This window comes from Syngnathus scovelli, chromosome 9, assembly GCF_024217435.2.
Source record: "Syngnathus scovelli strain Florida chromosome 9, RoL_Ssco_1.2, whole genome shotgun sequence".
Lineage (NCBI taxonomy): Eukaryota > Metazoa > Chordata > Actinopteri > Syngnathiformes > Syngnathidae > Syngnathus > Syngnathus scovelli.
In genome coordinates, this window is record NC_090855.1 from 5,800,139 (window position 1) to 5,827,390 (window position 27,252).

General features: G+C 40.5%; 1 protein-coding gene across 10 annotated transcripts; it reads left to right on the plus strand.

Moving 5' to 3' along the window:
• Positions 1–605: 605 nt before the first annotated feature.
• On the plus strand, positions 606–26,846 carry LOC125975105 (protein MTSS 1). Of its 10 annotated transcripts, none has more exons than XM_049730240.1 (18): positions 606–1,141; positions 3,010–3,071; positions 5,635–5,708; positions 15,742–15,826; positions 16,832–16,923; positions 17,931–18,005; positions 18,492–18,503; positions 20,269–20,426; positions 20,576–20,683; positions 20,779–20,876; positions 21,559–21,820; positions 22,658–22,765; positions 23,024–23,095; positions 23,552–23,773; positions 23,910–24,122; positions 24,192–24,351; positions 24,438–24,689; positions 24,952–26,846. In XM_049730240.1, exons 1-18 carry the CDS (start codon positions 1,070–1,072, stop codon positions 25,467–25,469), a joined length of 2,643 nt encoding a protein of 880 aa, XP_049586197.1. In that variant the 5' UTR covers positions 606–1,069; the 3' UTR covers positions 25,470–26,846. The 10 variants fall into 10 exon arrangements, with proteins under 10 accessions (XP_049586197.1, XP_049586204.1, XP_049586196.1 ...); XM_049730247.1 differs by having other exon boundaries at positions 21,691–21,820; XM_049730239.1 differs by having other exon boundaries at positions 607–1,141; positions 21,556–21,820.
• The last annotated feature ends 406 nt before the right edge of the window (positions 26,847–27,252 follow it).

The following is a 27,252-nucleotide window of genomic DNA, read 5'->3' on the forward strand; positions in this document are numbered from 1 at the left end:
TAAATGTCATCGTCTGTTGTCGTTCAAACATCAGTCGCTAGATGACGCTCATTGACTGACATTCGGTACATGTTTTTTTTTTTTATAGTGGAACTTGATGGTACAAAATATTCTATTATGAGTAACTGTCACAGTTATTTATTCACAGACGTGTTCTTAAATATTTCTTTTTATTTCTTTTTTTTCAAACATCAAACATCCAAGCTAGTTCTGTTTAACTGACCTCTTTCATCACGGTAACGGCCAAGTCTTCACAATAAGAGTGAACAAATTCTTAAATAAAAAAAAAAAAAAAAAAAAAACGCTGATAGACCTTGAATATATATTTTCTACAAAATAATGGCGTCAAATAGAATGAGGGGATAATATAAAACTATTATAAAACTAAATATAAAACTTTTGTTTCTGTAAAAAAAAGTTGAATTGTACATTTTACGCAAGAGAAACTTTAGCACGAATTTTTTTTTTTTAATCCATCTTCAAAAGCATTTTTGTCATACATCTGCTTAGGAAATGCGTGTTCCTGTTAGTCGCACATCCCTTGTTATTGCTTTTAATTTGTAAGTCAACCGGAAGTGCATCTCTCCGGGTTATCGCGTGCTTGGCATGTTTTCGCTCTTGGTGTTTTTCACCGACTCTCTCAGTCGGTGTTTTTGATAGAGACGATAGAATACGCTGCCGGGTATTTCAACCAGTTTACCTGTCAATATCATCAGAGGATCGTAGATTTTGATAGTTTCTACTTCACTTGAACTTTCTGTTTTAACATGACTATTAAGCAAACGGCGTGGAGACGACAGTGGGAATTAAATTTTACTCTCGTTCCAACAGCCTCTTTGAAGTGAACGGTACACCGGGAGCAGTTTTTTTTTTTTTTTCTCCTCACAACTTTGTGGTCAAAACGCCTCTTGTTGTTGATAACTCAGTATTGGATATCCCAATTACAGCTCTTTTCTTTTTATTTTTGAATCTCTTTTTGTTTTTCTTGTTGACTCTTCCACCCTCACCTTTCGGACCAGAGGTGTTGAGCTCAAGTCGAGGGTGACCACTTGGAGGTGGTCCTCTGAAAATGGAGGCTGTTATCGAGAAGGACTGCAGTGCACTTGGAGGACTTTTCCAAACTCTTATCGGAGACATGAAGGTAAGATGAAAGAAGTTATCGCACAGCTTCCAACAGACCCGGCGAGACTACCATCTGAGTGATTTACTTGAGACGTTACTGCTTTGTGAAACTTGTGATGATCCATTTTTTAGACAGGCAGGTGGGACGTCTTATTTCGCCCTCTTTTGACAGAGACGACTTGTAGAGACAATTGGCTGCTGTCTCAGCTGTTGTACTTGCCCCGGAGGAATGGAAAGAATGTGACCGACGGAGTGTAATAACGTCCGCGGGGTCTACTTGCATAGGGGTTGACGTATGGGGGGCGCGCTGCAGGCATCAGTTTGCAAAGAAATTTAAAAACTTTTACGCTCCGGTGTTTGATTTCATAGTCAATATTGTCTCTAATATCAGCCACCTACAGTTGGAGTGAAAAGGAGGTGAATATTTGGGAATTCATTTTGAAATTTCTGCAGAAATTGATCATAAAATGTGGCATGGGCTTCATCTAAATCAAAGTTAGCATAAACACTCTGCTTAAATTAATACAACACAAACAATTATATGTATTTTTTAACATAAACATTTACAGGAAGGGAAGGTGTAAGATATGCTTGGATTGCATAACTGATTGACCCTTTCTCAGGAATAACGTCCAAGATTCCTGGGATGACTGGTGGGAATAGCTCCCTTAAGGTCATGCCACCATATCTCAATCAGGTTGTGATCAGGATTGGTTGTAAAAGGTTACAAAAGTTGGGAAAGGGTACAAAAGTGTCTTTAAAAGTCTTGATGATCATAGTGAACTGTAAAAGAAGTTATCTATAAATGAGATGATTCAGCACTATTGCATCTCTTTCAAGTAGTGGCCATCCTGGAAAGATGATTGCCAAAACAAACAAAAAAAGAACCAACATAAAACTGTCAGCTGATGACTTAACAAATCACTGGCACATGCCAACATCTCTCTTCACAAATCTACCATACGCAAATCATTAAAGTATCTGGGGTTCATGGGAAAATCCCAAGGAGGAAGCCATAGCTGTCTAAAAAAAGAAAACATTGCTGTGTGTCTGAAGTTGGTTAGGGAGCACTTGGGAGGAACACATGTGTGGGGAAAAAAATGGCACAGCACCCAAACACCAAGACCTCATCCTAACTAAAGTGTGGTATAATCAATTATTCTGTCCATTGATCACACGAATAATTTAACATTACCCCTAATCGGTATTTATAGTCTTCCCTGGGCCGTATGAAAAGTACAAACACATGAATGAAGCAACTAGCACAGCATCCTTTTCCGTGCAACCTTTCCTTCTGCAATCCTCCTCTGTGAGCTTTCTTGATCCATGCTGACGTGAGAGAGAGTAGTCAGAAGACGGTAAGAGCTTCATTGTTGGGTGTAATGTTTGACAGCATAACATAACATTCCTAAGGCACTTGACAGTAGTAGCACATCACTGGCAAACATTTGGTCAAGCCCTCACTCTCTTTATCCTGTGCCGTTCCACTGCTGAGTTCCATTTCATAGCCTGCAGGCTCAACTGAACACCATTTTTTTTTTTTTTTTTACTGCCATAGTTTAGATTCAACTATTTCAAGCGGTGGACCTCAATTTGGTAAATTTAGAGTCCCATTAGGTGCCGGGCTCATTATGACATGGTATTAATAGTTTTGCTGTGAAGGGACTTTTCCCAAAGAAGCCAGTGACCCATTTTGCAACCGACAGGACATGATGGTAAATATCTGTGTTCATAATCGTTCTGATCTTTTTGAAGGTAAAATGATCATTTGAAGAGTCATTTGTTTGGGCAACAGTTTGCACATCTCTTCACCTGCGATATCAGATGTTATGTAACCGGCGATTGTCAAATCTGTCTTGATCGCAACAAAGTTTTTCTCGTTCACAGAGCGGCTACCCGATTTGGGAGGACTTCATCACCAAGGCAGGCAAGCTGCAGTCACAGCTCAGGTGAGCATTTGCATGATTACATGGCTCATCTTTTTGTGGAGCGACATTCATACTGAATCAATGACCCATTTTATATTAAAAATAGCAATTCTATCAACGATGACTTTTTACCTTCCAATTAATGGTACAATATGCATGTCCTTCCAAAATTTAAATAAACCTCTCAACATCCTTTTTGCCCTTCCTGTCTGTTCATGTCTCAGTCCTAATTGTCTTCTACAGGCTGTAAATTTGTGCACCTCCTGCCAGTCTTCTACTAACAATGTCCGCCACTTCTCGCCACTTCTCTTGGGCGCTTTTAAGTGGCCACGTGTCAGTAGACAAACAACTTACGACAGCTGCGAAAAAAGCTTATTGTTCCCTATATACGCTAGCTGTGACTGTCCTGCCGTCTTGAATGATCTTTGATTAACGATGTACGTCACATTTCTTGCCGAAGAACTGTCCACGTGTTCCTGGACAGACTCATGGTGACAGCTGTATAAAGGCTCAGGGACTTAACAATAGCATCCAGAGGCCACACTGTGTTTCTTTCCTCTGCTTTCTCAGTGTTACAACTGATTGATGGTGATATGTTATTCGACTGTTACCATCATTTAGGGGTTAAATATGTGACCCTGTCATACTTTAGCTCAGGGGAGCATTTGTGCTCTTGTTGCTAATGACTCCCAATTTGCTAGTCTTAGAGTACATTGCGACCACTGACCGCTCTGGTGAAAAGGTTACGACGGAACGAATGGAGAGGAATCTCCATTTGACATAGATGATCCAAGTCAGGAGTGCAACAAGCGCTATTTATAGACAGACTGTTGTGGGATTTCAAACTTTGCCCCGATTACTGGACTTCGACTCTGCCATGGTGGCAATCGCCATTTCTACTGGATCGCTTCCAAGTTTTGAGACCGAGCTCTAAGAGTGAGCCTCTTGCCCTAATGGCAAACCACTATCGGGATTTTTTTTGGGTCCGCTTTAATGTTTTCTATAGCCACTTCCAATTTGGCACAAGTGGCGGTTTTGACCACAGCATAGCCAGCCCACACCCCATCCACCCATGGAGCTCTGTAATCTGTTGTGGGACCGGGTTGCATAAATGGACACACACATGGTAAAACAAACACACCCACCTTCCCGCTTTGGTTCCGATAAGTGGCTTGCCAGCAGTGCTTGTGGCATGTGTCTATGTGTGTAATGATGTCCTTGGGGTACTGCTCTGTAATTTAGACCCTCTGCACCCCTCTCACAAAGCACCTAGGAAATCGACCAATTACAGTGTTTGGCCATTTTTTGGTCCATCAATGGCCTTTTTCCTCTCCTGCTCGTTTTGATTTGAAGTATGGTGTAGAATAAAGGCTAGCTGATTTCTAATCATGCACTTTTTTGGTCCGTTTGTTGGCCGATGCAGCTGTGTCTAGGGATGAAGAATTTATTCTGGGTTGTGGAAAAGGAAAGAAGCCCCTCAAGGCATGAATAAAATCAGTTTGAGCTTGCTTACTTAGATTATGTTCAATGCCTGCATGCAATGGCTTAAGTACATTTGACATACATACTCATCTGAAAATTGTTGAAATTTAGTGTGTCAGAAGTGGTGTCGAATTCACCTTCTTTCTAGGATGCAAATCAACCACAGCTACATTCCAGTTTCTGCTGCACTAAGAATAGATGATGGCAGTCCATGTATCATTGTCGGCGGCTGAGCACTCAGTCTATAGGGAGTGGAGGTTGGCTTGGCCAGGCTTTCCTCAACTGACAACAATAAAATTGAATCCCTCACATTAAGGACAGGTGCTTTTTGACATTTGATACCATTTAAGAATGGTTTTACAAATATTGTTTCAAATTGAAGGAATCCACTTTTTGTCAGTGAATAACTTGAGCTGACCAGACTTTGGGAGAGCTTTCGATCCATGAGTATTGGATAAATGATCTGCTGGCTGTAGCTCCTCCATTGCCAGTGCTGTGCTTGAAATAGAACGGAATCTGAGAGTGCCCACGTTTTTTTTTTTTTTTTTCCATGGTCAAGCCACACCCTTGATCTTTTTTCTAAACTCTTCCCCCAAACTGCTTGTTAGCCAATGCTACGTTTTATGAGATATTTGAGTGATAAGAAAAGTGGTGTTTGTTTGCATACAAAATCTCAAGACATTTTTGGTATTAAATTGTGGAATTCAGTTGTTTACGTTATTAATTCTGTTCTGTCATACTGGTAATTTAATGAAGCAATAGTAAAAACTGTCCCCCAGTTTAGTGCGAAGGTTCTCTCTCGGACCCTGGAAATAAACAAGCGTTGACAAATTGAATCACAGTTCAAAACAAATGTCTTATTGTCATTTCTTGATTGTCATTAGATTTTCATTTACTTTTGTCAGATTTAAGTTATTTCTTTGGCCACTTCGGACTTTTCTTTTGTTAGCAGAAATGTAGCAACACTTTTGTTCATGTGAGTACCTTCACTCAGTTCATGTTACCAACACACGGACTGCAAAATAGGATGTTTGTTCTGTAAGGATCGATCAATAAAGTGTTTTTTGTAACTGAAGCTCTTCTCTTTTTTTCCATCTTCTAGAGCCACAGTGGTTGCCTTGGCTGCCTTCTTGGATGCCTTTCAGAAAGTGGCTGACCTGGCAACGAATTCAAGAGGTAGGAATCAAATGAATGGCTCCGCGCCATTTAACGCAGGTGCTTTGGTCAAGTGAAAGATTTTTGCTGTAGTTCAAAATCAATTGATACCAGTTAAGTTGTTCAGTTTGCAGAGAAGTATTTTTTATGGTTGGTTTCTTTAATATATTGGTAATAAATTCATTATTTTGCTGTTTGTGGCTTTGTTTTGATCATGCTCCCTCCCCTGATTTGAAGCCAGCTGCATTTAGACTAGCAGGGAAAATATTTGTGTGTGTTTATGAGTGAGACATCAACTCCTTCCCCAGCACTGACCTGAGCCATCCCCCACCCCCTTCTCCTATAAATAGCAGATGACTTTTTGTATTTCGGTCTTAAATCAACATCATTCCACTGCCCCGTACGTTACCTAGTGGATGCTCATAAACACACTTCAGATTTTTGGACAGATTTGTCACAACTATAAAGTGATAGGAATGAAACACAACGCACATTTTCTCAAACAAAGAAAACCGCCCCTTTGACAAACGGACAACCATGCTACTCATGGGTAACCATTCAAACTGAACCGCACCATGACCTGCGGATTTGTACGAAGTGTGAGAAAAATTGAAACATAACTGTAAAGTAGATAATCGACCGAACACGTATCAATTTTCAAAGGCACCAGCCGTCTTTGTAGTTGATGTCGTAAAGCCTTCACGTTGTAAAGATTGACAAGTTGATCTATCGACTCTGGGACAGCCGTTGGTCTCTTATGTTTATACTGTAGTTGTAAAGAACTTCAGATGTAAGTCATTGCTCTGGCAATGTTATCAATGGTACCACTAAAAAGCTGAGATGGTTTGATCATTTTCCAACAGACTCGTTTGATTCTGTTAAAACTTTGGGGCGGGGGGGGATCGGGATGATCGTCTTTAGTGCAATAAGCAATTATAATCGATTACAGTTAAATTTTGCAGCGTTTCACATGCTACAAGAAGATTTCTTTAAATGCGTGCTCTAAAAACACGAGCTGCATAAGAACATCCTGTGTTAGTAGAGAGTTAGTGAGATGCACAGTTTTACAATTCACGTGACAACCACTCTTTGAGGTTAATTCTGCCGTGCTTAATGAGGGTCCATATTTGGTATAAGGTTGTGCAAAGCAGACATGGGAAAGTTGAGTTAATGTTCACTAATAGCTCTGAGTTCATTAAATGTGGATGACGAACAGCGGGGACCAAAACTCTTAAGAGGCATATAGGAGGTTACTAATGAGTGTGCGTCTGCACCAAGTCCATAAGCTCTTTGATTTTACAAGAGTCAAAAGGGGGCAAAACAATGACCATTAAATCCCATGCACTGAAGCACACCGGAACCTAGTAAGTGGAGACATGTTCACAGCACAAGTATGTGCATTCTCATGTGTGCATAGGAGTTAGCGTGTGCATGTGCGTACATTTTGCCAAGCACACGCTAAACACATCTTACGTTTGCCCAGTGATGTGTCTATCATTGCCCCCATTGACCCCGCCGTTGTTCGCTGTCACCTCGTTTTACATCATCATCATTCTGAATGAGAAAACACACTGCCTGGTTTTGTCATATAACTGACTCTGTTGCCTATTGAATCATGCGCAAACTTTTTTAAATTAGAAATGGAAAAAGCGGGAAATCGTATTATTCCTTTTGTGCAGTGACGCACATTTCGGTGCTCTCTGTGACCATACAGGAAACTTTGCTGTGCTCAATTCATGGCTCGACTTCTTGGTTACAGAGCAGCCTCACATCCTCAAGCGGGCCACTGCCTCAATGCCCCCTTTGAAAAGTCTGTCCTCTTTTTCACTTTTAGCCGTAGCGTGTACGATGTCTGTCCTCTATCCCGCTTAGAATCCTGTTCTCTGTACAAGTTTGGTGGATGGCTCTGAATTAAGTCTCTGTTCTCCCAGTTTGACCCGACCCCGTCCTGAGAAACGTACAAATAGCTGGAGCCAGCAATTTAACTACCTACCAAAATGGTCAAAAACACACTCTGCCATTTACAAGTGTGCACAACCTTGTGTCTACACCCCCCAAGCAACACAGTAGTTGATAAATACAGAATATATTAAATCCAAATAAATATTTAAAATATGCACACTTCTCTTTTTGACACACTCGATGACACATTTTAGAACTCTGCCTGTCATGAAAGCACATTTTTTAGCGCAATATATTTTCTGTAAAACCATTGCATTTTTTTATGGCACAATTTTACAATACATCAATGGGAAAATAATAATGATAATAATAATTCAAGTAGAAGAGCAATTAACATTTAACCTTCGAAAATCGCAAACATTGGCATTAAAATGTAGAACAACAAATGAACTATGAAAAAGTTTGGATCAATAAAAGAGCCAGGGCCTAGTTTAAAAAATATCCTTACACAAATATTGACACACATCTTAAGTGTCAGAATAAAATATTTCCATTGAGCGTATTTTTTAAGCAATACGTACTAAAGTCTACAGCATTTCTTGAAACGCTGATCTCCTCAACACTTGAATGGCGGCATCTCTTCGTTGATAACACCATGTAATGCCATCTGTGAGGCGTTAGAAATGGAAGCTGTCGCAAATTGGATGGCCAACCATGTCCTGCTGTGTTTTTTGTTAGGATTGATGATTGTGTTTAAATGGACGATGAGGTTTGTTGCATTGCGACTTATACAATCGCAATAACCCAGCTTGGTGATGTTAGCTAGCCTCTCCGTGTTCTTTTGGCTTGAAACCAAAATGTTGTCACTAGAGCATTAGCCTTTGGAACTAACTCCATTTATGCCACTGAACCTGCTTTGAATATGCTAATCATTTTTCCCCGTTTCCATGTTGTTTGCACAGCCTGTTTGAATGAAGCAGCGTGACTCATTGATGACGACTTATATAAACAAACTTTATTGAAACTGAAGGCGTCAATTTAATAATTATTGACAGGCATGTTAATAACAATAAAATTAAGGTTATATTTGGTAAGAGTTAATTTACATTACAGAAGAAATAACTACCAATTTTTTTTTCAAGACAAAAAATAGGCTTAACAATCTCTCTTTTGTCGGAGAAAGAAAGAATCAGTGTTGCACGTGTGTCGCCAATGTTGTTTGTGGGTGTTGTCTCGGTTTGCACTTTGTTTTTGTTTAAACATGAACCTGGCCAGACCAGTGAGTCGTGTCGGGAACGCGGTCACAAGGCCCCGTGTTTTCTAAATTTAGTTTTTCCTTTCTTCAACAAGTAATGCTGTACTAAAGACCACATTCCCCTTGGACCTTGGGCTGCCAGCCAACAATCCATCCTCTGTTCTATAGTAGCACGAAGGCTCTTACATTCTCACAGTAGGTCTCATAGATATGGAGCTTCTACCTTGACTGAAACCCAAATAAAACAAGAGCATTAATCTGGCCATCGTTGGTGTAACTTTGACAGGAACTTTGGCTTTCATACGGGACTACAATGAAAGACTTCATATTTTTCAGGGACTCTTTTCGCACTTCATCAAGCACGTTCTGTCTTAATTTATTGCGCTCTGCAGCATTTTCTTGCTTCTTTGTATTGGCATGCCTGTCTACATTCATGACTGCCAAGCCAGGTGTTTATCTGCTGGTCTGTCAAGCAACACTAAAATGTTATTCGCTTCATCATGAGGATTTAAAAGCCAAAGAGGCAGAAGGTATATAGACCTCGAGACAATAAAGTAACAAGATATAAATAATACAATGTCAAAATAGCAAATTTCTCATTGGGGCAAACCCTGATTGACTTCATAGTTTTGTTTTGGAAATTGCTCAATAGTTGCTGCTTTTGAAAGAGACCCAGCGAGTTGAGTGGTCCTGATTGTTCCTTGTTGTGCCGCAGACACTTCATGAAGCCCTTTCAATGAATGATGTGCTTGTGTGAAGACCGTGTGTATGTGGGCGGGCGGATGGATATGGGGTGACCCCGGGTTGGATAATGTCACCTCACTTACTCGTTGACAGTATCAGTGGCACATGTACACATGTACACACACACGAAGGCACACATGGTGGGTGTAATCTGTTGGTCATTATTTCGGACAAAAGCAGTGTTGTGTTCTAGTTGGAAACTGCTCAGTGTCTTCTGTTTATCTGGTTTTAATGATCACCAGTAGACATGGGACTGATTACTGGTTTGACGGTTTAACGTGGTTTCAAAAAGTCAAGGTTCCAATTACCGTTAAAACGCTCCATCACCAGTAATGTGCTTTTGTTTTGTTTTGTTTTTTAGAGGACTTGTAAGCAGCTGCAATATGACCTGCAATTATGTTGCGAGTCACCGATAATAATCGGAATTAGTTGACTAATTGGATCATCACAGCAGATTGCAGCAGCAAGGAGCTGCCTTTAGCAATGGTTGTGATATGAAATTTTAGATATTAATTAAGTATTCATGTCATGTCTAATGCCTTCGCTGTTTATGTAGCAAGAATGTCTGTGGTGAAAAGGAACATCTTGCAGCTTTTAAGATGTTATCGAGGGCGTTTTACTAGGAGACATACATACTGTTGTAAAATAAGTCTCTTCTTAAAAAGTTGTTTTGCTACCGACCGGGTACTTTCCCATGCAGCAATCAGTACTTTGCCCTGAATATTTATTTTGGTCCGGACTTTAGCCAGTCATTGAACCAGACGATTGTTTTCTAACTGGGACAAAACTCAGACAGCAAGTAAGCAGCAGGGCACAGCCTACAGAGAAACAGAGAACTAAGGCTGAGCAGAACTTTTGAAAATGACTGGACAAGAATATATTTTGATTTTGACAGGAAGTATGCCACTATCATAACTTTAACATGCAAATATTTTGGTGATTGCCAATGCTGTTAATTTAGGGAAACTGTGACAGAAAACTTCCATTGGATCATAGTCTAATAAATTTATCTGTACTACTCCTTTGCATGTCAATTTATAAGATTACACTTTGTTGAAAAACACAATTACTATCTTAATTGTGTCCCATTTATTGTATTGGTTGATAAGAAACATTCAGAATGCCTGGAATGGAGCTCCTAGGCATTGACCCATTTAATAATTTGTTAACAAAAATGTTATTTGTCAGCTATCTTTTCTTGTTTGTCCGTGCTCCCAAGACCTCGTTAGCATCCAAACTGCAAAACCACACAGAGGCGGAAGACTCTCAAATTACTCTTTGCTGTCATCTTTACTCCCTCCACAAATAACTTCCCACCTTATACTTAGTGTAGAATGTGTTTTCATGGAAGTATTTTCTGTGAGTATTGATAAGCCCCCACTCAAAATTGTTACCATAACGATCTTGGAGAAATTCCACATTTTTTATTTATTTGGGCTGTTTGAATGTTTTTTTGCACCATCTACCGCTCTGATCTCATTTCTAACTTGCAATAAAATCAAGACATTTGTCTGTGTAGCATTTTCACAAGGAAATCAACTTGGATGAATGAGTAGAAATTACCTTTTTTTAAAACTGAACCATTGTGAACTCCAGTCGACGCCATGGCATTTAATTCCGTCACATAAAAAAAAGTACTTTTCATTCAATGCTAATGTTCCAGCCTCTTATCCCCTCCCCTCCTTTTCCTTCTCTGTCAACAGCTGTTGATAGATGTGTTCGGACATTTTTTTTTGCATGTCAGCACCCGTTGCTTTGCAGCAGGTGTGTGTGCGTGTGTTGCCCACAGCGGTTCTTTTGTGGCTTTCCACTGAGGCTAGACATTCTGACTATGGAGTATGTAGGTTGCCAAAGTAAGACCGCTAAGGACGCTGGCTGGCTGTCATCTGATCTATTAAGAGAGTGGCACATAAGCCCCCCATCATTCAGGAAAAACTGATAAAACAAGCTATTATTAAAAAAAAAAAAAAACGTCCTCATTGTTGGGCTTGCATCTCTTGTTTTGGCTCTTCTGGTCTTCCGGTCTCAGAATTGTACCCAACACATATGCTAGAATGAACAAAATTTGATTGCATAGTTTAACGTCAATGATGGCCATTTATTACAAATGAGAACTGTTATTGCTAGCAAATTAAATGTTGCAGTTTTGCAAAAACAACACACCAATAAAAGCTACATTTGCACATTATTTCACAAAATTTCAACCATAGGTGAGTCATCATTGAAATCTTCATTATTTTCCCCATGATTTTTTTTTTTTTTAATTGCTTTTCAAAAGGATTTTATTCACACGCGTGACCAACTATGTAAGTGTGAATGCATTTGTCTGTCATATTGAAAGACTGATTACACAGGCACATAAATCAGTGAATGAAACACGAGTGCAATGTGGGTGGCTCAATCTGGACATGCCAACAGTTCCAAAAGGAAAGTGTGTACCGTGGCAATATTTAAACTATGGCCCGGGGGCTATTTGTGGACTGCCTCCCATTTTTCAGCAGCCTGTGTACTGTGTACATTGTACTAAAAATATTATTTGACTTGGCCCATTTCACAATTTAAAAAAAACAGTGGCTCTTGCATTCTTCAAATTTTCTGTTTGCGGCCTTCAGAGAAAATGAGCTTGGACAGAATTGTCTCGCAGACAATGTTTTCCGTTGAAAGAATATTTAGATTCACACCCTGCCACAAAAATGTCTTTTTGTTTTCACTGATGGAAGTTGTATTTGCAATAAGCAAACTGTACTATTGTTTCAACATTCCTGCTGCATTTTTTTCAGCCATGCCCAAATGTACACCTCGAAGCCAACTCCAATTTGTTCTGGGGATGCTGGTTGACCTCTGAATTTGAAACATGGTGTTTCCCATCAGAATTTTTTTTTTTTGCAGTTCCTGAGTGCAAACAGTTGCATGATTCAACTTCAATCAAATGTACATGTAAATGTACACCAATCCAAGTGGAGGTCATCAATGAAGTCATTTTAATTCTTCAATCATCTTTCTTATGTTAGTGCAGCCTTCTTGTTTTCTCTAGTGCTCTAATTTTTTTAAAGCAGAGTACCCCGGACCAGCTGGGTTAGTATATATGCGTATGTTTGAATCCAGCTGTACGGTCTCCAGCCTCTTATCAGTGCAACCACTGCCCCCCACTTAACAGCAAACATGTGTTACGTGGCACACTGCTGGGATTACAACCTCTGTGCTCTGCAAGAAACTCAAATTGAATGTTTGCCTAAATTTCTGGCCATAATTTACCCATCGCTCTGACAAGGTCCTTGATGACCTGTGACAGTTTGTCTTTTACCATTTTTAGCTTCACTCTACTGTATTTTGAATGTGCTGGTCTTTTGTAAAAATGCGGAATTACTAAAAGGTTTCTTATTCCAATACTAATTAATTTTGAATCTGTTACTTTGTGAAAATGTATGCTATAATGCAATGGGGGGGGGAAAAAAGTTGTCAAGTTAGGATTATTGTTCACTAAAATGTAACAATGAAAATGATCTTGTTTCTTACAATGACTCCCACACCCCAACTATTTAAATGTTGAGCAGGTATAATTACAAGACTGCAAAACTGCGTGTCACAATGCAGCTATTTCTGCAGACAGCTAGCTACAGCGCTCCACATACACATTTAAAGCACTTTGGTAGGCTCGTCTGCTTTTGAGGTGCTCCGAGCTTGTTTTCGTGTGCTTGTAAATGTGAGCCAGACAGCGTGTGTGGCACCCAACTTGAATTGTGTCTATTTGTGACAGTCACATGATGCTAGCCAGAGTAGATGCACTGTGTATAACAGTTTTACCCAGAAAGGACCACAACAGTTTTACAACAAGAACATAGGAACGTTCACATTTAGCTAGGAGAATTCTCTCATTACTGCTATTGCACAGCAGAGAATGCATGACTATGAACTTTGGGCTAGGATTAATGAGAATATTGTTGGAGCCGTGAAAATGAAAAGAAAGTTGACATTGGCTCGAAGTAAGTTTTCTAAAAACAAAGAGCACCTAAAATCATATGAACCAAGCTGTAAATTTTATGGAAAGCTAGAACATGAAATATGCACAGCTACAGTATATACAAGCCTCTTTTACAAAAAGTGGCATGCCAGAACCATAAGAGAAGATTTACATTTATCTGGCCTTTCCTTTTACACACAACTGAGCAAAGCAGGCTCGTGCAACACGGCATCCCGCTATCACATCATTTGATGCGTGACATGTCTAGTATGCCATATGAAATATTTGTCGGACAGCAACACAATAGGAGAAATGTTTGAGCCGGTGTTAAGTTACCCGCCCCCCACTTCTACCGCCATGACAGCATTCCCTTCTACCTTCTGTCCTGCTTTTGTTATTGCATCCGTACTACCTTAGCCCCTCCCTCCCAACTCATCTCCCAAGCGATGTTTATGGAGAACAGCCTCCCAGAAAAAAGTGGTCAAAATGCCAACATCAACAGAAAAGGGGCTAGACGTGCACATGCAGTTTCCATGGTAACTGGCAATTGTTGCCGAAGCCACACGTTGACTTTTGCCGTAGGGGGGGTCAGCATCATCAGTAGACACCTTTGTGGCAATGCCCATCGCGTTTGGCTGCATGGGTCATTTCAGATGAGACTTCTCCGTTGAATGGGACATTGTTCAGACAAAACGGATTGCAGGTATTGCAGTCACATTGCCAACCCTTGACAGAGGCACTCTTGTTACTGCTTCAAGATGACTGCGGTCTTTCCATATGCTTCATATCAAATCCAGATGTACGGGTGTGGTAGAAAAAAAAAATACATTATCAGCTGAAACCAAACTCTTCCCCTGACAGTACTGACTTGAGCTGCTGAATTACCGTGCAATGAAGAGATTTTGCCAGGACTAACACTTTCTTGGGCCTTATGGCCTCCCTGTGGTACTCTTGACATCTGTTAGCCCCACCCTCAAGAATAATATGTTGTCTAGTGGTGAATGGATAGATGGATGGATGGATGACAAACAAGTGAAGCAAGAAACAAAAGAGCATCTTGTAGTTGTTAGTATCATGGGAGCTTAAGATCAGGGGATGCTTTGAGAATAATTGTTAATTTTGGCTATGTGAAGCCCTTTGAGACTGTGATTTAGGGCTATACAAATAAACTTGACTTGACTTGACTTGATTCACTTGCTTAACACTTTCTGGCTCACTCATTAAGAGAGAACAAACATTAAATGTCCATAGTGTCTAGCAATAAAAATAATAATATGTTTTTTTGTTGTTGTTTCCAGCCTATGCGTGCTATCTGCAAAAACTGTGCTTACTTCACCAGAGCACAGTCCCACACATCCACGCATAATAACTTTATGGCCCCACCTTTTCCCACATGCAGACACAAAGTCGTGCAAAGACAAACTCGTACATAGATACAAACACATGCAAGAATAATCTCACACAGAAACCTGAGTCATGCCGAGCAGTCAAACAAAAGTTCTGTCAGTCACCTTGACGTCCCGATGCAGACATCCAGTCTGAAAGACAGCTGCTGAGCCTTCAGGAAAGAATATGACACGAGTCTTTCGGGCCTCAATATCATCGTGGTCTTGTCTCGGTATGAAATAATAAGCCATTGTGTTTGAAGTTTTGGGCACGTCACATAGCCTGGCTGCTACAGCCATGGCAACAGAACTATCTCGAAAATTGTTGACAATCCAATTTATTCCGTAAGAAATATTTACTGCGTTTCTTATTGTCAATTTTGTAGCTTTGTGTAGTGTTTCTGCATTCCAGTCCTGCCAATCTCCATCCGCATGAACGCGTTGGTCACCTTTCTTTGTGATCAACTGCCCAAAACATAGAATGGAATTACGAAATACTTCTCGGGCAGGCCTCAAGTATCCAGTAAGAGTTTTAATGACAGCTTTGTGAAGTCATCTTGTTGTTAAGGTTTGTTGCTGAAATTGTTTCAACCTAGGCGTAGATGTTTTTGTACAATTCCCATCAGCATGAGACATTTGAACTGCTCAGTGCCATTTTAGGCATATTAGGACTTTTTTTTCCCCATTTTACTTTTTTCTCATTGCGTTTCGTCTTCCCTCTTTTTTTGGTCATCGTACTGTGAGACTTTGTCATTGATTCACTCAACTCAATTATGCCTGTTTTTGTTTTCTATTTTTGTCTTTCAGGAGGCACCAGAGACATTGGATCAGCTTTGACCAGGATGTGCATGAGACATCGTGGCATTGAAGCTAAATTCAAACAGTTCTCCATGTAAGGAATTGAATTTGTGTGCAAATGTTTGGCACCTATCTTTGCTCAAGTACTGCACTACTGACATTTATTTACATGCCAGTACTGTTTTGGTCAGCACTTGACTAGAATGTATGATTGCCTGGGTTTGCATGTACAATCAAGCCTGCCATCCTGGAGTATGTCGTAACGCGACACATTTGATGCACTTCGACCCTCACGAGGCACATCCAATAAATGTCTCTGCGCATGTGGTGTCACTCCACGTGCCAAGTGTTGATGTCATGTGCGAGAGTGCCCCCGTAGTGCTGTACTTGTGCGAGAGACGATGCGTATAAGCATTACGCATTAAGAATGTTTTAACGTCAACCCTCACACATGTCCACCGCATATCTGTCGCCATTTCACACACACACGCACACACACACACACATTACCCAGACAAGGGGCTCTAATTTCAAATGGCATTTCAGTACATTCCTTTTGGATCTCCATAGCAGGACCCTGTAGGTGGAAGCTACACCCACCCACCCTCTGACAGACAGACAGACAGACAGACAGACAGACAGACAGACAGACAGACAGACAGACAGACAGTTCAGACAGAGAAATGTCGACAAGAGAGAGTTGCAGTCTAATTTTAATCGTATGGACTAAGCCTGCAGCTGCTGAGCCGTCGCAGCTTCTTAAACACAGTCACATATGCACAAATGCCTCTCGAGTCAGTGAGGTAATGATTGACAGATATGACTGCACAAGCGTCTAACATCCCACTGTGACGCAGTTGGATATAAACACTGTTGCCCGGGTTGCCTGCCTATTAATGATTGACAAACGAGATGTCACCTTTGCCAGTTTTCAGGCAAATATGTCAATAAAGTCTGCAGTGAGGTTGTAACATAAATATTAAACGTGAAAATATTTGCCCTTGTCAGTCTCAATGAAATATACTGAAAATGTGGGAGGACCTGTAAATTTTAAATGAACTTCACTAATAAAATAATAATAACTATGATTTTTCTGCAGGACCTTCCTGGAGGCTCTGATCAACCCCCTACAAGAACAGATGGAGGAGTGGAAAAGAGGGGTCTACACTTTGGATAAAGACCATGCCAAAGGTACAACAGTCATAGGTCACTCACTTAAGCGCGTCACCATAATTAATCATCCTATTGTTCGATAAATAAAATGGGCTTCGTAGTTTTTCCCAGACTCGATAAATGTTCTTTTCTTATGAGTGTCTGTTTACATACGTCATCGCCAGCGTTGAAGCAGTGTGAAATAATTAGCATTCTCAAATTTGCTTTTTCTGATGTATTTACAATTACAGAAAATTGGGCAGAATCAATGGAACTCATTTTGTTCCAAAGCTTAATGCCACAGTGCTAATGTTTTGGGTTCAATCCAGATGAACACAGTGGCTGGCTAACGTCAACAAGCTGGAATGTCGCATTTGTGTGAAGAAAGTTGCAAGACAGTGACCCTTAAGTTAAAAAACCATTTCAAACACAGCCATCCCAACCAATTGTAATGCCTGACATGTAGCGTTACTGGCTGTATAGAGAAAGAGATATAGCCATTCAACACTGTTGAGACACCTGCATTTAAAGGAATGCTGCTGACGTTTATTAGGCAGCACAAATCCCCCTCCTAAAAAAAAATTGCCATTCCAGCCTTATACAAATAGGTGATCGGTGAAGGAGATAAAAGTTCTCAGGAATCTCATTTTACTCTGCGCTACATATATGTAGTTTTTTTTGGGCATGTGTTACAATTTAAGTGCATTTTTTTACAGTCTGATTCTGTTTTATTGTAGATATATATAGTATTTGAATTGTTCTATATTTTAATGCCAAAGTTGATATTTATGTGAATCAAAAGTTAATGGTGCTTGAAAAAGATGTAACCTTCTATAATATTAACAGTGTCATTAAAAAAAACAAAAAAACATGCTATTGGTTATGGTGGGTTTCTGGGAAAATATGTCGTCATAAAAAAAATATCATGTAAGGCCAAGTTGCTTTCATCACTTTGAGCAAAAAAAAAATTTGATTATAAATCTGCTATGCCATTGAGGGACATTTACTAAATTCTTGCACACTCTTTTACTGTTTGTCTGAACTAGAGTACAAGAGAGCTCGGCAGGAGATTAAGAAAAAGTCATCAGACACACTGAAGCTTCAGAAGAAAGCAAAGAAAGGTAAAAAGACACTCTTAGTTTTGCTTTAATGCCAATGTCTTGTGAATAAATACATGACAAAGTAGGACCACAGTGAGATGTGCAGAATTACTTTGTCCTGACTGATGAACACTTGTACAAATCTGGTACAGCTAAACATTGCCTTACTTGGTAGCTTGCATTGGGCAGGTTTTTTTTTTTTTTTTCCTCTCTCTTAAGTTCTCTTGGCTCAGGATTTACAAACACATGTACCCGCATATAAAGCACTTGGATATATTGCTATGTTTTGGGATGTTTATAATTTGGCGTTTTAAAACATGACGTCAGTTGAACTTGTAAATCAGATTTGGCAATCATTCCTTGTTGTTCTTGAACAGCAAGTCACGTTAAATACGCCGGCTGAGCGCAATGCAAACACTTCTAAAAGGAAGGTGTCATTCTTTCAGTTGACTTTGTTTCTCTCCTTGTTCACATATGGTTCTGATAACCATCCTTGTCTTCCTGGAGCTGACACTTGGGGTAAGTCAGTCAGTGTCAAAGTGTCAATACATAGGTAGATATTTGTAATGCTTTGTCAAGTGATATGGAATATCAGTTGGCTAACACTACAAGTGTCATCTTTAATTTACGTTTCGGGGTTGCTATGGGTACATTGATAGTATGCTACTGGTTTAGGAGCCATACCCCAGGAAACGGAGACGCTTTTAATGTGTCTTTCCCTGCCTTTGTTTTTTCATGGCTTTTCTCGTTCAAGCTGTGCGGTTACACAGCATGTTGAATTAAACTCTTCACTCAACACTTTCCTTGGCTTCCAAGCTCCGTATTATTAGTCAGCACGAAAAGAGCAAGTTTCTCTATCTGGCTTACAGCAGAAAAGGCAAGTGTAAAACTCATGGATCAATATCCCCTCGTTTTTAAATAAGGTTATGGTTATTTTGCACTGATTAGCAGTTAAGATGGGATTTGTCAGCATACGGACTAAATACAAACATCGTCTTTCTAGTCGTTTGGAATACAATAGATGAGCCACAACTCTAAAGCAACCAAGAAAATAAAAAAAAGTTTCTCATCCCATCTACGTAAAGTCCTAAGACGAGCAAAGTCAGTACACATGGTTATAACAAACAGCCCATGACTGTGGCTTAATGTAATCACTGCTCATGTGCAACCTGGAGAGGTTAATCGTGTGTGAGTGCATGTCAGATCACATGAACCGCACATACACAGGCAATGTGCCAGGTCAGTTCCCACTATTTTCTTGTTAACATTACTTGGAAGGTAAAGTGAAATGTTTTGGAGACTTTGAAAACAAACAACTGTTCTATTTAAGTTATCGGAGAGAGCCAGCCTTCTCTTGTGGCATCACGACAGTAAAATTTCTACTGCTCCATGAGAAAGGTCAAGCTTTGAAGTTCTAATCATTGTTCCACCACTTATTGTAGGACTTTCAAAAATGACTTGTTAACAATAGCATGAATCACAAATTGGACTCAATGTCACATTCAAACAGTGACAAAAAAACAGATAGTGCGTGCTGGAGTAAAGAATAGCTCACAAGTTTGTTATGTGGTTTAAGCCAAACAAATGACATGCACCCTTCGGCCATAATTCCCATCATTCCCTTTGTACAGTCTCACGAGAAACTTGTTGTGTTTGCCATTTAAGTGAAATGGGACTGCAACTTATATACCATATGTTGTCATGAAGTGCTGCAAAATTTCTCAGTTTATTGTAATTGGGCATTTCCTTCCTTTGGGTACAGGCATGATCAGTAATGACCTCCATTCACTCAAAGCAGCCATGAAACTTGCAGTGTGTATTCGTCATGTCTCATTGCCATCGCTTGTAATTTAGTCCGTCATGTAATTTTTTTTTTTTTTTAAACTTGACTATACATAATGATGTAGTGTAGCTTCAGTGGACTATATACATTGAATTTGTCATCACGTTTGTGTTCACTGGGAGTTTAAGCATACTGTGTCAGATTTTGCAGGACATTTTATGTGCCAGCTTTGGACAAATGCCAACCTTTGCACCTCCATTTGCAAACTCAGGATGGCTGGATTTGGGTTCAATGTATTTAGTCACCCTACATGTATGACACAATTTTGTTTTTTGTCAATTTGTTGCTTTTTGTAAACGGCAGTTGAGTTGTCGCATCAAAAAAAAAAAAATACTTGCAACTCTGGCGAGTGAAGTATTGTATTGTAAACTCCTCTTCATCTTTTTCTTCTGTCTCTAAGCTTTGCTAATTTTTTGTGTGTGTGCTCATTCCATCTGGCAGGTCGTGGTGATATCCTACCCCAGTTGGACTGCGCAATGCAGGATGTCAATGACAAATACATTCTTCTGGAAGAAATTGAGAAAGAGGCCCTGAGGAAAGCACTAATAGAGGAGAGACAAAGATTCTGCGCCTTTGTAGCCATGCTGCGGCCTGTAGTGGTATGTAGCGTCTGGGTTTTCCTTTTGCACACCTCTTGATTGCTCAAGACTAAAAAAAAACTTTACGGGGTCACACTTCTCATACACATTTGGACAAACTAGTTCATTGTGTCAATACTTACTCTGATTGCTACAAATAATTTTTACAGGATGAAGAGATTTCAATGTTGGGAGAGGTTACCCATCTCCAAGCCATCTCTGATGACCTCAAATCATTGACATCTGATCCTCACAAGCTACCCCCTGCCAGTGAACAAGTAATACAGCAATATATAGAGACTTTTTTTTTTATGATCACTTTCAAAAGATACTCCATATGTGCAAGTATTTTAATCTTGTTTGTTCCTTCCAGGTGATAATGGACCTGAAAGGTTCAGACTACAATTGGTCATACCAAACTCCACCCTCTTCTCCTAGCACCCCTACGTCCAGGAAGTCCAGCATGTGCAGGTAACAACACACTATATACACAACAAAAAAGAAAATAGAGGACATAGATGTACTTTATGGTATGAATTCACAATTCAGCAAGGTTTTGTAGTCTTGTACGAAACATCCTTTAGTTCTGCCCTCTAGTGGTGGATATTAGCAGTAAGTTGTGTTTTTAATGATTCATTGTGCTGTAAACGCTTGCTAAATATTTGTAGTGATGACAGAAGGCAATCCTTTTTTCATTAAATGGTAGTTCACATCTCTCATTGATTCAATGTGTCTTGCAATGTATTGTCAGTTGCCATCCAATAAAGAAAAAAATAGTTTTACTGTCACTTGTGTGCCAGCTAAACATATTTAACCCCGATAGTCACAGTAAGCAACAAGCTCGGTCCACCATATGCTCAGGAAGAGCCATCTCAGTCATCCTTTTACGTATTTGGCTTGTGCACTTTATAGGTACGCCGATTATGTTATGACTCAAGTGGCCTCGGTCATTACCAGCTGTAGTACATCACCATGGGCTGCTGTGTTAATGATTTCCTACCTTGTTTCCTCCACGCACCCCGATTCCCTACCTTCCTCATTTCCTCGTTTTCCCGACACTTGATGCAAATCCCATCCTTTTCTTCACCTCTTTGGGTGGTTATCGCTTCCACCGTTGACTGTCCCTTCCTCCCTCCCTTCTCTGTCACAGTAGTCTGAACAGTGTTAACAGTAGTGACTCCAGGGGATCAAGTGGCTCTCACTCTCATTCTCCTTCCTCCTCTTCTTCCTCCTCTTCCTCACACCACCTCTTCCACCACCATCAACCTCGCCAACGGTATCGCAGCTCCACGCTGTCGCAGCAGGCCCCGGCTCGACTCTCCAGCATCTCCTCCCACGACTCTGGCTTTGTCTCTTCATCGCATGATCAGTGCACATCCTCAAAGTCATCGTCACCAATGCCGGCGAAAAACAAGGTGAGGGACATGCTCTTTGCTAAACACTTGTGCACCATATGAAAATACAACTGTGTTGTCTGACTTATAATCCGAGTGGGGGATCTAGCTGTTAATTCTCTACCTAACGAGCATTTTGAGCAATAACTTGATGTGACTGTGGTGAGGTTGACTGCACAGGAAATTAGTGTGCTTCCATTGTAGCCCAGGGCAAAGCAGGTCAGTCCCGTGCTACTATTAAACTGTCCACCGCTGTGAAAAACCGGAGTTTGCAGAGGCTCAGACATCCTGAGTTAATATCTTTTCCAAATGTGCATCTTAAAAAGTCACTCACAAGCAGGCTGGAAGTCTTTTTTACAGTTTCCTTATTCACAGGTCTCATTCTTGAAATTCAATTAAAAAAAAAAAAAATGTGAGAATGGGGCTGGTTTACGTTGATTTTCTGCAGGGCTGGAATAAATGAGTACCAGACCTCACCAAGTTACCCACTAGAAGTTAATAATGTGTTAATATGATGCAATGATTGTGTTTTACTTCAACACTTGTAGTTGCTTGAAATATGAATAAATTACAAATGTTTATGACTGTTCTTTTAGCTCGCCTAACACTCCCAATATAACTGCCTTTGTTTATTATTATTATTTTTTTAATGCACTTCCCGCTGCACCTTCTCCACAGCTTGTACGGTCACATGAGTGCACATCTGACTAACTGCTTAGAACTATGGAAAAGGTGCCCGTGCTGTCTAACATAGTGCTCGTCTCGCTGTCTTTGTGTCTTTGCCCTTGCTATTCTGTCTGTTTGTCGTCTGCTACCATCTTTTGCCCCCGCCTGCTGCTGCTATGCTTGCTGCCCCAGCCTTGCGCTGGTTCCAGCTCTTCTGATGCGTCAGAGTATGAGAAACTTCACAGTGATTTGGGCAGGAACCCCCCTGCTGGTGCTGCGTCTCTACATACTGTTGACAAGGTGAAACACTCTTCCACTGTCTGCTTCAAATTAACCTGCATCCTTGCCCGCATCATACTGAAGCTAATACTTGGCTGAACATGATGTCAACATGGCTGTTTTTCCCCCTCACATGACAATAAAATTCTGATGAGCTAAAGGAAAGTACGAACTGTCCCATAGAAGGACTCCAGATCCAATGTCATTTCCATTATTTGTCTCCTCAGTTAAACCATTTATTTTCTTTTAGCTTTTCTCCTATGTTATGTAATTTTACAGAGCCCTGAAGGTGACATGCAAGAAAGAAAAAAACGAGAAAGAAACTTTGCCTTCCCTCACAAAGTGAACACGGTTTGTTTTTCTTCCATGTCACCTTAGGGTCTTTGTACCATTTTGACATTTGTACAGGGTGGGTGAAAAGTAACTAGGCATTAAAAATCGGTCATATAATTTTCATTCCCAGTACGTGGAAACAAATGTTATTTTATTACAATCAAAGAAGAATTGAAAAAAAAAAGTAAACTGCTATGAATTTTAGTTAACTGGGTCATTTTTAGAAAATCAACAATAAGACAAGAAGAAATCCCCATTAGTGCTGTCTCTTTAAAAATATATATATATGTATATAATGACGTCAGCGATACTAAAATTCTATTTGTAATGTTACTATGTTTCGCCCACACTTGTTCTCCCAGTTAATGTTTTTTTTTTGCTCATATTTTCATATCATTTATCATTTCAGTAATTCATCCCATCGTTTGTTTTTGTTGTCTCTTTTTGTTGTAATCCACCAACATACACAAGCAGCTGTCCAATGGCTTTGACCACTACAGCCCAGCCAACTCCCCTACCAATGGTGGGAGTTTGAGCTCAGGCACCAGCACAGCTTTCCCCTTCTTCCCTCCATCTTCCTCCTCCTGCCCATCGCGATCATGGTCACGTCCTGCCTCAGCGCTCCTGCCAGACTTCCTTCACAACTGCCCGATGGGCTCTCCCATGATCCCTTCCTCTCATGTTCCCAGCTGGAAGGTTTGTTTTAAAAAACAAATCCAGGGTCTGATCAAAACATGCCATGCTTGTGTTTCGAAAGAAAGGAAAGAGGTGCACAATTGTTTTAGTTTGACAAAAAAAAAAGATCAGAATAATGAGTTATGTTTCTTTCCAGGACTGGGCAAAACCGGGCCCATACGACCAGCCCATGGTCAATACATTGCGAAAGAAGAAAGACAAGGGGCCTCCAGTTGTAATGGAAAGTAATGGAGTTACAGGCAGGGAAAGCAGCGCACCACAAAGCCTTTCGACCTCTACTCCGGCTCCAGCTGACCTGAATGCACCTCAAAAGGTCGCACTGGAAGAAAGAAACAGGACACCACTCAAGGTTATTTTCCCCATATCCGCTTGTCTCCTCAGGTAGTTTAACCATGTTAAAATGTGTCGATGTCTCCAGCCTGCTGAGCTTGAGGCCCATGATGAGCTAGCTCTTGCCTTATCAAAAGGCCTGGAACTGGACACCCAGAGGTCTAATCGGGACTCAATCCAGTGCTCCAGTGGGTACAACACTCAGACAAATACACCCTGCTGCTCTGAGGACACCATTCCTTCCCAAGGTAACACAAAGCACTCAAGCAGCAAGTTGAGTTTGGTCACTAAACTTTTTTTCCCCTCAACTTCTTTCCGTTTCCATCCCCTCCAGTGTCAGATTTCGACTATTTTTCAATGGCCGAGGAACAGAATCCTGAGCAACAGCAGCCCGACTTTGACAAGTCATCCACCATCCCTAGAAACAGTGACATTGGCCAGTCATGCCGACGCATGTTTCAGACCAAGCGGCCCGCGTCCACAGCTGGCCTGCCCAGTACACCTGTGCAGGGGGGGTACCCCAACGGAGGCCCTACCTCAACACCCACCCACACACCTTCTGGGCCTTATCCACCTACTCCGACAGGTTGGTACATCCCACACGTGTGCCCTCACCTCTCCCTTTGAGTACAGTGGTACCTTGACTTATGAATTCAGTGAGTTTCATGACCAAGCTTGTAACTCAGTGTAAGGCATCACACTATCTAAATTACTTCATTTGTTTTTCCCTTCACTCAAGTGGCATAACTTGATTGCAAGACACTTATGATGGTAGTATTACGTCAGTTCTAAGACATTACTTATTGTAATCATGATTTTTTTTTGTGTGTGTGTTTCTGTCCCTACAGGTTGTTTGAATCAGGGCTTTTATTCTGGATACCATAATGTCTCTGGGTCCTATTCTACAGGGCATGGTCCAGTCATTGTCACTCCAGGGGTTGCCACAATCCGCCGCACCCCTTCTTCCAAACCTTCTGCCCGCCGCTCAGGCTCAGTTGTAGGCGGAGGTCCCATTCCTATTCGTACACCAGTCGTCCCGGTTAAAATCCCAACAGTTCCTGACATCTCAGGAGTGGCAAATGGGAGCAGGAGCGGAGAGGAGATCAGAGGGAGTCCAGATTCTTCCACGTTCCCAAGAGGAGACAATGCTGGAGTGCCGCCTGGAATGTCTTGGAGCGGTCAGGCTTCGATCAATCCTCCCACCGTCCTGCCGGCCAACCAACTGGCCCAGCAGCACCCTCATAGTGAGCGAGGAGAACCCGAAGCAGGAGAGGAGGCGGATGGCAACATGTTGGTGGCTATCCGTAACGGAGTCAAGCTGAAGAGGACCCTCACCAATGACCGCTCAGCACCTCGCATCGCATGATTACGACAACACACAATCAAGAGCGTGTGAGCGAGAAAGGAAAGAGATTGTGACACTACATTTTATTCAATAGGAAAATTTCGCCTGCTCTTTTTGATGGTGTGTTAGGATGTCTTCTGACATGATTCGGATCATCGGTGTGATCACTTTGACTTGTTGCTGCTTTTTCATTTGTTTTCACAAGTTTTCTCACTCCCACTCTTGCCTGGCTAAATGTTTGATTTATGTCCGTGTTGCCAAAAAGCGTTTTGCTGCATTTTACACTTACTTCTTCGTGCTCTTACACAGTGCTTGACACTTTCAGCATCACCCTTTGAACAAGGATGTGTAGCGCATTTGTCTGCTATACTTTTTGTAGCATTTATTAGCAGTCATTAGCACTGCCTCATACTGCAGAGTTATTTGCGCATTTACTAATGTTATGTAAAAAACATGTTAAACATTTTTTTTTTAATGAAAGTTAGAAAACACAACAAAGTGTTTCTTTTGCATCACTGTGTATCATTTATTCTATCACCTGTAGATAAACTGGTGTTGGAAATGTTATGTCAGTGGCGGCATCGAAACACATCCACTAAAATTTGTGTTATTTAAGAAATTTCGTTTTATTTTACAGTTGTTGCAGCAGCATGAGGCCTTGTGCCATTTTTGTGTGTGTTTGCATTTCAGTTAAAGCACTGTGCGATCGTTGTGACTGCATATGGGCCTTGTAAATATTATTTAGCTTTACAAACATCTTTATTTATTTTCTCCATTTTGCAATGTTTATATCTTTTAAAACAGTGATATTGACACCCATCTTATCTGATTTTCCGGCTTTAGTGCCATATAGTGTTGGTCTATTATTTCACCTTCATTTACAGTATAATTCATTTTCATTTTGTCAAGGCTGACTGGTGAGAAAGCTGAAAGAAAAAAAATCAAATAAGTCCATTGAAGGTCCACACAAGCATAACTGTATTGACTTTGCGATGAAAACCCTTCATCAGCATTAATATTGATGATATAGGAATACATTTAGTGCAGTCCCCTCTAAAAAATATCTTATTGTTTCATTTGTGTTGTAATCTCACCCGTCTTAACTCTTATTTCAGCCGTCCACTTGTACATAATATGTATTATCCACTATGGACTATTCATCCTAAATGGCTAGTGTAGCAGTTATATATTATATCAGAGTTCTGTATCTAGTGACTTAAGAAGTATATACTCTTCTGTTCTGAGGAGTGGAAACTTAAGTTGTTTTTGTTCAAGTTTAGAATTTCACACTCACTGCGTTAGACATATCTACCTGTCTGCACAATTGAACAGTTTGTTCCCTATAGTACTTTTGTGCAATGACCTTGTCAGCAATATAATAAAAACAACAAAGACGAATGTGCTCCTTGTACTTTGACTTTGCAGCTATTTTATTAATCTATTTTTTTTCTCCTCGGAAGTATTTAATTACTGTATTTCCTTCTTTTTAACTTAGGAAAATGATTGTCCGCAATTGTAACAATACTGTGGTTTCCTGTCAAATGACAGACATGCATGCGTGTTGAGTAATGTAATTTACTCATACGTGTGCATCGTTTAGCCACTAGGGGTCAGTGTTGACCATGCTTTTTACGACACCGATTTAAATGGGACTGTGATTTATGCACTTTTGTATAAGCATTATTTGGCTGAAACCTCACTTGAGCAATAATCGTGTATCAAAACAACCTGAAGGGCTTATAAACATATGGACTTATAAAGGGCGCTTTGTTTTTATGTCAACTCTCTAGAATGCACCACTGCT

What these genes read in the sequence shown, in the direction of transcription:
- LOC125975105 (XM_049730239.1), top strand. Translation starts at nt 1,070, where the DNA reads ATGGAGGCTGTTATCGAGAAGGACTGCAGTGCACTTGGAGGACTTTTC. An exon ending in CTCTTATCGGAGACATGAAG is followed by an intron (nt 1,142 to 3,009) that starts GTAAGATGAAAG and finishes TCTCGTTCACAG; the next exon opens with AGCGGCTACCCGATTTGGGA. An exon ending in AGGAAGTCCAGCATGTGCAG is followed by an intron (nt 20,877 to 21,555) that starts GTAACAACACAC and finishes TCTCTGTCACAG; the next exon opens with TAGTCTGAACAGTGTTAACA.